This window comes from Silurus meridionalis, chromosome 19 (genome assembly GCF_014805685.1).
Source record: "Silurus meridionalis isolate SWU-2019-XX chromosome 19, ASM1480568v1, whole genome shotgun sequence".
Taxonomy (NCBI): Eukaryota; Metazoa; Chordata; class Actinopteri; order Siluriformes; family Siluridae; genus Silurus; species Silurus meridionalis.
Window position 1 is genome coordinate 1,708,559 of NC_060902.1, and position 15,086 is coordinate 1,723,644.

Here is a 15,086-nt window from a genome sequence, read left to right on the forward strand (position 1 = left end):
AATTAATATAAAAAGTCTCAGGAACACAGCAGATGATGGAACTGTGATGAATAAGCATTCGGTGGGCAAGATGAGGATGGGTTCTATTTTGGAGTTGGGTTCCTCTCAAGGTTTCTTCTTGAGCCAGTGGTGAGTGAGGTGAAGGACAGAAGAATTATACATTATTCTATACAATTTTTTTTTTAATTTACAATTTATTTTTATTTGTATACATCTCTGTAAAGCTGCTTTGAGACAATATGCCTTGTTAAAAGCGCTTTATAAATAAAACTGCATTTTGAATTAAAGTGAAAGTGGATTTATGTGAAATGCGCGTTTGCATCAGGTCATAATGAAATGCCTTCAAAATAAAATTAATAAATAAATGAAGTCCCACATCAACTAGATGTTTTATCTTTTCTCCCTGCGTTCTGCTGAATGTGTGTGTGTGTGTGTGTGTGTGTTTCCGAGTTTGCGCTTTCGTGCGCGTGCGTCACGTCACAGCGCTTTATAGGCGCAAACTTCGAACCGATGCGGGTTTTTTTTTTTTTGCTCAGTCGGAGAGGATCTCTTTTTCATGAAGCTGCGGAATCACCCCTGCTCATCATGAAGACATGGCCATGGCTGCTGCTTTCTGTCTTGATCCATATGGTAAAATCTGAATCCTACTGGGTTTTTTTTTTGTTTGTTTTGTTTTGTTTTGTTTTGTTTTTGATTTGTTTAGGTTTTTTTCTCAGAACAAAAAGTTGAGAAAAAAGAGAGAGAGAGAGAGAGAGAGAGAGAGAGAGAGAGAAGGATAGGAGAAGTGATGTGATGCTCTAAATAATATCTGGGAGACTAATGAATGATTTGAGAACTAACTATCTATCTATCTGTCTGTCTGTCTATATATATATATATATATATATATATATATATATATATATATATATATATATGTGTGTGTGTGTGTGTGTGTGTGTGTGTGTGTGTGTGTGTGCATGCATTTTAATCCTGTTACTCTGATGACAGCAAAGATAAGGAGCATCTTTTTTTTTTTCCTGCTGAATGACTTGTATAAAGCTGATGTTTGGACCAGATGTGCTCAGATTTAAGTCGAATTGGTGTTCAGGCTGATCCAAGCTTCTCAGACTCTCTGAAAAACCTGAACTGATTTTTTGAGGTCCACGTCATCCATTATTTCTGTCAGAGTTCAGAGTATGTAGGTTACTCTAAAGCATCAAAGAATTTCCAGGCATTTCAGAGATGTGCATATGTGACTGTGCAAATTCACACTTACTGGTAGGATTGACATTCATTTCACTCTGCTCTTTCATCTGACCACATATAGCATGAGTGTGTGATCTACTTTCAGATAGTCTAGAACTGATCAGCATCATTGATAGAAGGTGGACCTTTTTGGTCTCACACACACACACACACACACACACACACACACACACACACACACACACACACACTTCACTGAAATATACTCACATGGCCATTTATGAGATTTTATGAGATCATGGCAAGTGTCAACCCTTTGCATTCCAGATATATATATATAAGTGTGGTTTGGGTCATGACTGATCAGCCCACAGATCTTCCCTGAACTTCTCTACATCTTCTCACGTCAAACATGTGTTCACGTTAATGTCACAGTGATACGCTTTTATGAAAGCTCTCCTGCATGAAGAACAGAGAGAAAGACGAAAGTTCATGAAAAGCTCTTTATATCAGCAGCTCTGTGTGGGGATCAAGACATTTCCTGCCGTTGTTAATTCATAAATGCGTGCGGTTTGGTGGTGCTGGAGTCTTGCCAGGAATAGAAATTTATATAGTTTCATTACGGTTTTGTGTGTGTTTTTTTTTTTGTTTGTTTTTTGGTGTGTGTTGTGTTGGGGGGGGGTTGCTTGTTGCTTGTTGCTTGTTGCTTGTAAAGGCTTGATGTTAGTGACAACATGACCTGAAAATTTCCCCCTGAAAAATAACTAAAGCCTTTTGGTATATGTCTTACTACTTTGCTAATCAACAATGAGTCAGAATGAGTCAAAGTGCATTGCAGATGAGCTAACTGGCAATTAACTTCTCATCTCCTTTTCTCTTCTGCTTCTTCTTCATTGTCTCCCTCATTCACCACCTCTGCTTCTTTTTCTCTTATTCTTCATCTTTTTCCAGGTACCTCCAGCATGTTCAGCCCCTTCTCCATCAACCAGCAGACCAGGTAGGCTTTCCAAAAGAAATCAGTGTGAAGATTTTTTTTAGGGTTTTTCTGGCCATCATGATAAACCACTCAGCATTTTCATTATGCTACAAACAAAGCAAAGCCTAGTTACATCATCATTAAATAAAGGAGTTTGCTTTTCCACAGAAGCGGCCTGGAAGTCAAGGTCGCCCTCTGAACACGACTCAAGTCACATCAAAAACAGAGGTCCCTTATTTCTCGTTAAAGTGGGCGAATGTCATGTTGTTGTCTACTTGATCCACTCGGCTCTTTCGGTATTGCGCAAATTAGAGGAAACATTACGAGCAACAGCGTGTAAACACAGGCCCTTTATTGGAAAACGACCCGACCTTGACACGGGCTTCTGTTTTTTGGCACACCAAATGCGAAGTACACTTACATGCAACATAATCCTATTAAAGACAAGGACATGTGCAAATAGTTTATCAGAAACACCATCTGAGCGAACCTTTAAAAAAGAACCGTACGTGTGAAGGGAACAGGCCTTTAAACATTCACCCGTTTACTCATTTTCTCTCAGCTCTGAAGTTAATATATAAACCGGGACAAAAGCTTTCCTTCTAAATGACCAAGAGGTGAATGTGTGTGTGTGTGTGTGTGTGTGTACAGTATATATATATATATATATATATATATATATATATATATATATATATATATATATATATATATATATATATATATATATATATAATATACATACATATACATACATACATACATACACAATCTCTATGGATGTAAAATAGATGTATATACTTACAATGTGTGTGTGTGTGTGTGTGTGTGTGTGTGTGTGTGTGTGTGTGTGTGTGTGTGTGTGTACACAGTGTACAGTGTATACATATACATACATACATACATACACAATCTCTAAATAGATGTATATACTTAAAATGTGTGTGTATATCTATCTATCTATCTATCTATCTATCTATCTATCTATCTATCTATCTATCTATCTATCTATCTATCTATCTATCTATCTATCTACACACACACACACACACACACACACACACACACACACACACACACACACTCTGAGTCAGAAGCATTTCATGCTAATCTGTAAAATCTGTTACTACTCATCTTGTTTACCGGCGGACTTCCATGTGACAGAAGAAGATGCTCGTTGTTTCTGTCAGCGTTGGCTTTCTGAGCTGGCCGTTAGTGTTTCTTGAAAAAGAAAAGTTTTGCTAGTCATTTCTGAACTGTTCGTACAGTCATCATGCAGTGCAGGTGGCAGCCTCGTGGCTAGTTATGTTATGACGACAGAGCTAAAGCTAAAGCAGGGGATTAAAGCAGTAAAGGTGTAAAATGTTCTCTTCTGATCTTCTGATGACGTAGCGCTTTTTTTCCCTTTTTGTTCTTATTCCTCCCATTGTTTCATCAATTCAGACAGAAAATCAGATAAACAGACATCGTCAGTCGTCCTTCCCGCTTTAACACGTGACGTTTTAGCCGATTGAGTTTTAGACTAAAGACTAAAAACGTATGAGCGTTCCGACAGGACTGAAACTGGAGACTCCTTCCAGGACAGAAATTATTCAACCGTTGTACATGTTTTTCTTCTTCACATGCAGGAGGGGTCTTGAAATGTCCTGATGGACATTACATGTTTCCGAGGAACGGGATACTCACGTGTTCTCAATGCATGCCATCTTGCACTGGTAAGATCGTGGAACGTGGCGAGATTGTTTTGAGATTTGGTGTGTGTTTGTGGACTCATTGTTTGTGTGTGTGTGTGTGTGTGTGTGTGTGTGTGTGTGTGTGTGTGTGTGTGTGTGTGTGTGCAGTGAACAAAAACCTAATCGAAGTAGCTGCCTGTACAAAAACAAGTAACCGTCAGTGCCTGTGTGAGAAGGGTTACTTCTGCCCCAGTAAAGTGAGTAAGACCTGCAGGAAGGACTGCCTTCCATGCACCAATGGCTTCACCAGCGCCAATCTGAACATCTCCTGCCAGAAGTTCAAAGAGTAAGTCCCGGGTCAGAACTTCTGTTTGATATGATGTAAGGAGAACCAGGAGAATATTTTATATTGTAGTGCATGTAAACACAGATTAAAAACCGTCACCACATCTGCCCACAAGCTCTGAAATTCCCGGAGATTCCCTGCGTGCATTTTTTCACCACTCGTTATGGGAACACCCTGTGAATAACACAACCTCTGCGTGCTGAGCCTTGTGCTGAAACAATTCTCTCCCTTTCTCGTTTGCACTCTTTCTCATTCTCTCTATTTCTCTCATGTTCCGGCTTTTTTCACTATTAGGTTTTGGGGTTTTCTAGTTGGTTTTCCTTGTTTTCTTCCTGCTATTTCTCTCCCTCTCTTTCTTTCGCTCTCTCTCTCTTTCTCTCACTCGTGTGCTTGTACATTTACATAGTTACTCCGGGCTGGATTCGGTTTTAGTGCCGAGAGCGATGCGTGCAGCTGTCCAGATGTTGAAAAGAAGATAATACGCCTTGTTTACACGCGAGCAGGAGATATGAAGTGGTGGTGGGTTTGGCAAGATGAAGAGTTCAAGAAACCCAGAAGGAACGCAGGAAGAACGTACAATGGGACCAAATATGGGGTGAAAGGGCCATGTAAATAAATAAATAATAAATAAATCAAATATATTCCAGAAACAGGGATGAGTGTTGGAACAAGTGGGAGGAATTGTTGAATGTAAGCGTATTCTAGCTGTAATAAAGCGTGTATAAGGAGTGTTTTTCCAAAACGTGTCGAGTCATTCGCATATATGACGCATCTAATAACCCCGGTTTCGGTTCAGATATGTCGGGAGACGAGTTTCTCACTCAGGCCCAACTGTTATTCTCATGATGATTCGTTATACCTCAGACATTTTCATAAGCTTTTCTTCACCTCATGATATTTCAGACACGATATGATGAAGGGAAAAATAACGAGTTGCTTTTCTTCCACCTTAAAGTTTCCCGAAGCATAAAAATGAAACCTTTAAACATTACAGGTGGAGGAAACTTCAACCGATATTTCATTGTAGCGTCAAAAATGCGTCTCTCGTTCTTTAACACCATTCTGAGATGAAAATCGTGGCACGTGGAGTTTTTCTCCTGCTCCTGTACTTCATGTACTGTACAAAACATCTGTAAATATATAGACACCTGGAACATAGCTGAGCTGATATTACATGGGACGTTACACTTAGACGTGGTACAAGATAATATCTTGCAACCCAAAGCAAAGCAATCAAAACACTTTACTGATGTTGGTACGTGGGTTTAGCTGAACAATGGCTTTTGTAGGTGAAAACCCCAACACCTACTATGTGTGAAAAAGCTTCTGCTTACGTCTCACTTACTCTGTGTATACGTCTCTCTGGCAGATGTGCTATGGGGGAGCAGGTGATTGCAAACGGCTCTTCCACTGCAGACCGTGTGTGCGGAATCCCTTTCAATGAAAACCTCACGACTACACCGCAGGACAGAACGGACACCACTAGAACTCAGAGGCTCGTGTCGTCTAACCCCAAATTCCATACCAGCCATTTAGTCAGTGGTCAGGACAGCGATCAAAACATGGTGACATCTTCACCCTTTAGAACCGAAGCTTCTCCAGGTATTTTTCAAGCACTGACTACAAGTATGTAACGTGATATTGTTCCTATTATTCGACAGCTACAGTTTTACATTTTTTTTTGGTATTGCAAAGTGCATTTCTTTGTTTCTCCAACAGGGGGCCCTGCTTTACCATTTGAGGCCAATTCAAAGACCACTTGGATCTATTTTCTTCTGCTGCTCATAGCCCTGTGTCTGGTCTTATGCCTGTCCTTGAAGTGCAAGAGCAGCGCTATCAAGTGCAGGCTGGAGCAGGCAGGTGTGTACCCACAATGCATTACACACGCTAACAACAAACACGTTCGGAAATTTATTAGCACGAGGTCCAGATTGAACATGTGATGTACGAGGTCATGTGACTCGAATGTAAGCGGTGTTTTGCCCATACGCATCATCATCATTATCATCTTCATGATCATCATCAGCAATTTAGCTAAACAACGATGGAGACATGGTTCTTCATCAAACTGTCACCACAAGGTTTGAGTAACACAAGCGACCTGGAGTCTCCTGTATGCTGCAGTATCACTACGAGGCCCAAACTCTGTTCCAGCACGATGACCAGGCACAATCCTGTGCACAAACCCAGTTCCATGCAGGTTGGTTTTAAAGTCCGGGTAGAAGAACTCGAGTGTCCTGCACAGAACCCTGATCTCCTCAAACCTACTGAACATCTTTGGAATGAACTAGAACTGGAGCCTCTTTGACATCCAGACACCGGTCCTTGATCTCACTCAAGACCTTTTGGAATTGAGAATAAATTCGAATCTCCTCAGGATGCTCCTGAAACTTCTGGTGTGAAACCTTTCCAGAACATTGAGCTTATGATCGCAGTCCATATGATCCATATGCATGTGGATTTAGAATGGCCAAAAACTATATAGGAATCACAGTTCAAGCAAAACTGTGTACCTTGTTAAAGGCAGGAAAGAAGCTTCAAATGTGATCCTTTGGCTCCTTTGTTTCATCCTGGATACACGTGCTCCAGGAGATGCTGTTGATTCTGTAGATTTGTACCTGCTGCTGTAATCAGAAAGACTGTCCTGTGCTCATCCCAGGAATCTGCTCATACTGTACTGAACATCTACAAGTAAACATGGCTTCTCTTTCAAGGTTTCTTCTTCACATCATCTCAGGAAGTTTTTCCAGTTGTGACCTTCTTCTTTTAGGCAATAAAGCTTCATTCTTTCATTCATACCACTGAGCAGTTATTGGTTAAGGGCCTTGCTCAGGGGCCCAGGAGTGGCTCCTTGGCGAGGCTGGTATTTGAACTCACGACCTTCAGAAACAAAGTCCAATGCTCCACTCAGTAACCTACCACTTCCTCTAAGCTGCTGTATTAGAATCCTATCGTCAACAATCGCTGTACAAATACCATTAAATCAAGTGTGTTTGCGATTTAAAACGTTTGACTCCAGGCACGTTTGATATACGACGACGCTGCAACCAGTTATTTCCTTCTGTTTTGAGTTTCATGCGCACTTCAACGAAGATCAGCAGAAGATCATGACTGGAAGACGATTCGAGATCAAGAACGAGCCCAACCCCCGAAAATGTCGAAACCTTTCAGCAACTTGCGCATGATGATCGTCGGAGAACAATCCACATCATCTCAGTTCCGCACCAGATTTGGCTCCTACGGACTTCACCCTCTTCCTGAAGATGAAGATGAAGCTCCAAGGTCGCTCGTTAAAACGCTTTGAAAAGAAGACTTCCAGGACACGTTCCAGAAGAACACTAGGAGCTGTATTGTTGTGCACGGGGACTATTTTGAAGGTGATGGTGTGGAACCTAAACATAGATAAAGTACCTTCTTGTAAACAGAGCGAGTCATGAAACTTTTCGACTCCACCTCGTGTGTACATTCATGGCATTTTGTAGGGTGGTATAAAGTCTCTATAAGTAAATACACCCCTGTAGTCACGTGTCAAAAAGCCATCCTCCTAAAAAAACTTGGAGGAAAAACAGTTAAAAAAGCAAAGAAATAAGGAGAAGTGCTTCTTCTGTAAGAGCAGGTTCTGTGTTTACTTATCATGTGTTTGATGTGGATGTGTTTATTGGTGGATTTCCCACACCGACTCGTGCAAATGAGTTAGTCGGTGTGTTTTTTCCCACTCAGTGGGTTTGTGTTACACTTTCCGTTAATGCCCACGTTCGCTCTGACCAGCACCGGTGGAGGTCTTTTTTTTATAGCAGCCCAAAATGCAAAATCTATTTTTGATGCACAAACAGTGCAGCAAGCAAAAGAAAGCTGTCGTGAACATTCACACCTTTCTTTTCGGCCTAAATTAAACCCGAACGTGAGATGATCAGCCCTCGTACTGGAATCTCCCTCGATCTGCCTTTTTACTGTAAACCACATCGCCTCAGAACTCACGTGCTCTCTTTCCCATTAAAGCTCACAATGATAGAGTTTCATAATTACATCCTGGCGAATGCTTTATACAACCTGAGAAACCACCGGACCGTGTTAAGTAGTGCATTTGAACACATTCGGCGTGCTCTCAGGCGTACTGCAGTGCACTTTCACTTTATGACAATGCAATATACAAATCAATCAGCGTGCATTTATGAGAATCGGACACTCTGAGGAGAAGCTCATCGTTCTTCTCTCGTTGTCTCTTTAGGTCTGGTGTTCAGAAGATACGTGAGTGACCCTTCTCCTTCTTTTTTTTATTTTTGGCGTACTCTTGCACAAAATCACAATTTTTTTTAACCTCACACACACACACACACACACACACACACACACACACATACTTATGCTCATTTCTGCTTTTTTTTCTCCCTGCCCTTTACAGCAGCCCGTGTTCCCTGGAGTCAGCTCTGACCCAGACGCTCCGGTACCCGTGAGTGACGTCACAGACCTCAGAGATCAAAGTCAGGGTCAGGGGTCATTCCCAGGGAAAAATCAGAAGGTCACCATGGAGCACGTGGGGAAATCGGACGGCATCAACAACACTGTCGGTGAGGGAAGATAATAGATCACATTTTCTGAAGGTCAAGCTGCTTAAAACTGCATTTAACTACGACTGACTAAAGGGTTGCCTTTACCTTCAGAAACGTGACCGATTTGTTTCTGGATGTACGCGAGAGGAAGCAGTTTTGGTTTGTCTTAGTGGCGATGCGTGTCAACCTCTGACTTAACAGATTTGACATAGCTCACGTGCTCCTCCTTCTGTTCTCTTTCTGTCATCAGCTTTTCTTTAGTTCACTGATCAGACAAAACTCTGAAATCAATGCATGTGATTGGCTGAAACTGAGCAGCTGCTACAGGATCCGTGCTGAGACGTGTTGAGAAAACTAACACATAGATGGATGGATGGGTGGATAAATGTATAGATAGAGTTTAGCGTAAGGCGTTTTATCTGTCCACACCCTCTTCTTCTGTTCCCTTTGTTCTCATGAAGTGTATTTATTAGGATGCACTTCAGCTGTTGGATCTCCCTCATTAGAAACCAAACTCGAGTTTACGAACAAAAAAAAGTTATGGTTTTGTGGTTTTAAGAAATGAAACTCCAAGAGTCACGTTGGGGAAGTGAAAATGTGTAGTTCCATAGCCAGCATTTCTGCACTGACTCATGTACAGGAATCACAGCCCTCACTGGGAGCCAAAACATATTCACATCTTAAAGTCTATATTTCAAAGTATGATTTTCGTTACTATATAGTGTTTATATGATGTGCCTTCATCACACACACACACACGCATGTGCACACACACTCACTCATACACACTTTACATGCTTCAGTGTGGCTTTAAAAGGAAAACTTTACGGCTTTTGGTTTGTGTGGCCTAGATATTTTTTTTTCAATCACACCTCACGTTTCTTCTCTCCACAGGTTCTATTTTCATCTACTCCCCCGGGATGGTGATCCTCGGCTCGAACTCGAACGAGAAGAAAGAGGAGGTGTTTTCGGGCGGCGAGGAGGAGGAGGAGGACGTACGTCTCATGAGCGTGCCTCAGCAGGAATCAAGCTCTGAAGAAGTCCTTATCAGGTTGGCCACGCAGGAGGAGCTCGACAAGGAGCTGAGCATCCCGGTCCCGGCTACGAGCAAATGAAAACCCTGCAGGACGCCTGAAAAGGAGTATACATATCAGCACCAGGGGCCTCACCGGGTCACGTGTTCAGACCCGGGTCCTGTTACAGCACAGAGATGAATCAGGCTGAGTTTGTTTGTTTAGCACTGGGACTTCTTTCAGGGTTTTTTTTTTTACTCAGTGTGGGAGGCAGTGTGAAGTGAGTGATGGTGTAAGAAAAACTCCCAGGTTGCTATAGTGATAAAATGTACTGTAAATAGGAATATATATATATATTAGATTATATATATGTTATAGAGATAGTAAGAGATATTTGTTGGTCGTTTGTGCTTGAGTGCAGCTTGACCTGTGAGTTGGATGGACAGAAAAAGCAGACAAATAGACAAAAAGACAGACAGACAGACAGACAGACAGACAGACAGACAGACAGACAGACAGGCCACGCTGTACTGAAGAAGTGTGGGTGCACGCAGAGTTAAAAATACCTCAATGTGGGATAAAAAGACTGCTGAATGTCAGAGACTTTCGCTCGAACCCTCGTGTCTCTGCCACTTATTACTGTTTACTGCTGTGCAGTCGACTTATAATCTTCTTTTTCTTCTTCTTTTGTTTTTCTTTTCAAACATTCCTACTTTTCATTATAACTATTAATATTCCAAAAGCATCTTCCATGTTGCCCAGGCTCATGAGCACTGCATTAGCTTTGTGACAGCATCTGGAATTCACCCTCGAATTCCAGAATAAAACACATCGTGGGATATCCAAGGACTGAAACAAAATACGACCTGGAGTGGGTTTTTTTTATTTGCAAAATTTTGAAACTTATTATAAATGTTTTTTAAAAAAAAAAGGTCACGCCTTTAGTTACGCTTAAAACACCTCTGGAACGTCCGTTCCGTCACCAAATCAGACCCTGGAACACGTACCCTTTTCTGTCCTGTTCTGTTACAGCTTCACTGTTACAATGCGCTGACACTGGAGACTCCTTCCTTCCTTCTAAATCATCTATTAATAACACTTTATATTTAAATTGGAGGTGGTTAATGTGTTAGACTTCTGATCAGAAGGGTGTGAGTTAAAATCCCAGCACCACCACCATGCTTCCCATGCTGAGGCTCTTGAGCAAGGAACACGCCTGAACCCCCTCAACTGTTCAGGTGTATAAATGATATTATTGTTATTGTTGCTATGGAGACGAGCATCTAAGAAATGGCAGAAATGTAAATTTACAGATGTTGTTGTTGTTGTTGTTGTTGTTGCATGTGAAGGGGAAACCTGTTACAGTTCCTGGAAAGTCAGAAGTCCACATAAATATTTCAGCTTGTAAAGGGTTTTTTCCTGAGTCACCACACACACACACACACACACACACATACTTACAGGCTGGTGTTTGTTTGGAAGACACTTTCCTTTTGTGAGTTGAGGAGTGTTATCTCATGTCAGTTATGTACATGAACAAATACACGAGCACTTTGTATACACACACACACACACACACACACACACACACACACACGTCCAGTGAGGAAACGATCATTTGGACGACGATCATTGCTGCAGAGCCTGTGTGCTAAACTAACTAGCTAATTTTAGCTAGTGTTAAGAATGAATTATAGTTTGTTTATAGTAAACAAATTCTTTTTAAGGCCTTAGTAACAGAGGTGCACAAACTGGGGGCTGCAGAACAAAGCTTTGGTTTTCATTTCTACTTTAACACCCTGTATATGTTATGTTTTATATACAAATATATATAGTTTTTTTTTTTTTTAGCTGTGTAAAATACACAAAAAATATGAGGGCCGTTCCAGTCAAACCGGGACTTGAATTTCAAGGAGTGGAAACTGCATTTTTTTAGACATTTTTTATACAAGATTCAGCAAAGAAGGATTCGTGAATGCACCTTCGATCATGCTAGGACATGCTGCTTCTTCACCAGTTCTGAAAGGCTGACCTCTGAGGAACTCTTTCAAGGGTCCAAATAGTTCTTTAACACAGCGCAGCAAATTTGTTACATGATTTTATTCAGCGTTTCCACGGAAAGATTCTTCTCTTGTGCAATTCCACGAGCGGTTGGTTATGCTTCGATTGTCCAGGATCAAACGTTCCACTCGTCGAATGTTCACTGCTGTGGGCTGTGGGCGACCACTGATGACTATCTCTGAAACATTTGATACCATTCTAATGTTTTTCTCCGGCTGAGCGTCTCATCACCGTCCTGTTCTCTAAGTCTTCTTTAGATATCCGTGGGTTTTACGCCCTTTATCACAACAAACTTCAGCACCATGCGCTGTCCCATGTACACGCTAACACTTGTCTTCCATCTTGATCAATGGTCTCTAACGTTCGGTTTGACTTCAACACCCCAAAGTTCGATTGTTTTTTATTGTATTTCATCTGCATGCTTTGTGACACTCTTTATTTATGGAGAGGCAGCGGTGCACAGACAAGAGGAAGTTTCCAGCTGTTTTGAAACAGCGGCAAAAACATTTTATGCAACACAGAGGGCTGAAACTAAATCAAGTGATTTGTTTGGCTTGCGAAAGGAAAATATTCGCTCTGCCTTATAGCTATCGTTTAATAAATCGCTGAGAAGACGACGATGTAAACTGAGACCGCGCTCCTACTATAACAAATACGCTAGCTAGCTGACTAGCAGTGAGACGGATAATAGGATATCTCGTTAATGATGATGGTTGTAACAGTATCTTTACCTGGTTTAATTGTGAACAATCACGTTTCATTACACCAAAATGTCCCTGATGGTTGTAATGTATGTGTTGTGATGTATGTTCTTTATTTGAATCATCGCCTTGAGGTTTGTGATTCCCGTCCGGAGATCTCAACCTGCTGCTTGTTATCATTACAGTGTATTTTTTTTTTCCACATGCTGTGTCTTTTCACTCAAATAAAGCCAAAGTGTAAAACTCCATACAGACCACTGCTTCACTTTCTGTAAAGATTATATATTTATAACATATATATATATATATATATATATATATCTTTTTACTTCTATCTCATTTTATAGTGCAAAATTCATACCTAGAATTTTCCACCTGAAACAGGCTGTGTGAATTGGACAGATCTCTACGGATGAGTTTCCGTGCGAATTCCAGTGAAAAACATGCAGAGTGACTTTGAAAATCCCTCCCATGTAGTCCAAACTACACTGCATGGACAAACGTTTGTGGACACCATACCATAAGATCATCTACCATAAGATCATCCACTAGATTTAATGGAGATTTGTGCTCATTCAGCTACAACGGTGTTAGTAAAGTCAGGAACTGATGTAGGTGTGGTGAGGAGGCCTGGGATACAGTCAGTGTTTATCCCAAAGGTATTAGAGCTCGATAGTAGGAGATTATCCATCAAATCCAACCCAAGTAAAGCAGATCTTCATTTAAAAGAGAATACCCTTTATTTGTCACATGTATATTAGAGCACAGTGAAATTCTTTCTTCACATATCCCAGCTTTTGCTCAGAAGCTGGGGTCAGAGCACAGGGTCAGCCATGATACGGTGCCCTTGGATCACAGAGAGTCAAGGGCCTTGCTCAAGGGCCCAATAATGGCAGCTTGGCAATACTGTGGTTTGAACCCCCGACCTTCTGATCAGTAACCCAGCAACTTACCCACTGAGCTCCCACTCCCATGGAGCTGGCATGAAGCTGGCTTTGTGTACAAATATCAATGCTAACGGATCCGAAGACGTCCTGTACAGTTGTGTGTCTCCAAGTCTGTGAGTACAGTTTGGGGAAAAACCACAGATAACTCAGGTGTCACAACACTTTTAGACCGACCATGAAGCTTATTAGCGGAATTGAAGGAGGTGCTGATGACGTGTGGTCGATTTGCATATTCATGCATATTCATAACCCTGGAGTTTTATCTGAATTAATGCTTCTGTTAGTTCCCAGAGCAGCAAAAAATTATTAAACAACACACATTTTAAACCATTTTTATGTAATATCATGAGGAAACGAGTTCCTGTTGTCATGTTGTCATGGTTTGTGCCAATTATTACTTTCTGTTACAGTAAAAACCCACAAAAGGAAAGTCCAGAGGTTTACAGTCAGGAAATATTTTTACTTCATGACTGTACTGAAGATCATCTCTCATATGTGTGTACTGCTCTGAGTGTTTCATGCTGGGAAACGTTTCCTTTACTCCATGTGAATGTGTCAGATGTTACTATTTACTCCATTACAGTTCAGAAGAACACGCCATAATGAGTGTTAACGTGAAGCTGTGGAGAGAGTACACAAGAAACCCCATGGTGTGTGTGTGTGTGTGTGTGTGTGTGTGTGTGTGTGTGTGTGCAAGGAACAGTAAACTATTATTAGTTGACTATTATTTACACACACCACTCATTTCACTGTTCACGCTTTATGCCATTTGCAGTCAGATGGTCATGAGTTCAGATCCCAGACCCCTGCTGGGCTCCCGAGCATGGCCCTTCACCATCACTGTTCAGTGTATGAATGAGACCATTGTAAGTGCCCAATACTGTAAATGATCAAAATGGAGAACCTTCCATTATTTTGTTCATGTGGAAATGTAAAAGGAATTACATGTAATTTACACTTTCGCTTTGTTGCCATGGAAACAATGAGTACAAACGAAAAACTGATGTTGAACTGCTCGAACGAAATAAACAAACAAATGAATAAACTAGATAAAATATATATCATTTAAATTATTGATTCATATTTGTTTATCCAATTGTTTGTTTATTTGTTAGTGTTTCATGGTTTTATAATTTAATTAACTAATTGTTTGTTTGCTAATTGTTCAATTATTAGTTTGTTTGCTTGTTTGTTTACGTTTTTAGCTGTTGCATTATGCACCTGTTTGTTTTGTATTGTTGTTTACTCATTAAATAATTCATTTGTTGGTTTGTCAGTGTTGTTATTTAATCATTTGTTTGAGTGTTTGATTATTTAATTCTTTCTTTGTATGTTAAATAAATTGAATTCCTCGTGTCGTGGTGTTTTGTAATAAGACACGTGACAGTGAGACTCGTGTTTCCTGATTCTTCTGATCGAAACTAAGAAAAAAAAAAAAAAGACCAAGAAAGAAAAAAAAGCGCGTTCTTGTAAAGGGGGACGGCGATACAGGGCACTGCGATGCGATGTCGCCTACGTCGCCGTGAGCGCGCTTTCGTGGGTCTCGGTGTTGGTGTGAGCGCGCGTTTATATTTTAGTGTTAACCAAAAAAAAATACAAAATTAAGAAAAGAAGGTAAAAATGAGTGTCGG

General features: G+C 40.8%; 2 protein-coding genes across 2 annotated transcripts in view; both read left to right on the forward strand.

The window, feature by feature from the left end:
- Nucleotides 1-529: 529 nt before the first annotated feature.
- Nucleotides 530-12,756, forward strand: si:dkeyp-61b2.1. The gene is made up of 9 exons (XM_046875749.1): nt 530-630; nt 2,140-2,185; nt 3,793-3,879; nt 4,006-4,183; nt 5,553-5,785; nt 5,903-6,043; nt 8,412-8,431; nt 8,586-8,751; nt 9,628-12,756. The coding sequence occupies exons 1-9, from the start codon at nt 586-588 to the stop codon at nt 9,846-9,848; spliced, it is 1,137 nt and encodes a 378-aa protein (XP_046731705.1). The 5' UTR covers nt 530-585; the 3' UTR covers nt 9,849-12,756.
- A 2,145-nt stretch (nt 12,757-14,901) lies between these two features.
- Nucleotides 14,902-15,086, forward strand: part of tnfrsf1b (tumor necrosis factor receptor superfamily, member 1B) — a 12,255-nt gene continuing 12,070 nt past the window's right edge. Inside the window, exon 1 of the mRNA XM_046875537.1 lies at nt 14,902-15,086. This exon is cut by the window's right edge and continues 55 nt beyond it. Within this exon, the coding sequence (XP_046731493.1) occupies nt 15,076-15,086 (11 nt within the window). The 5' untranslated portion in view covers nt 14,902-15,075.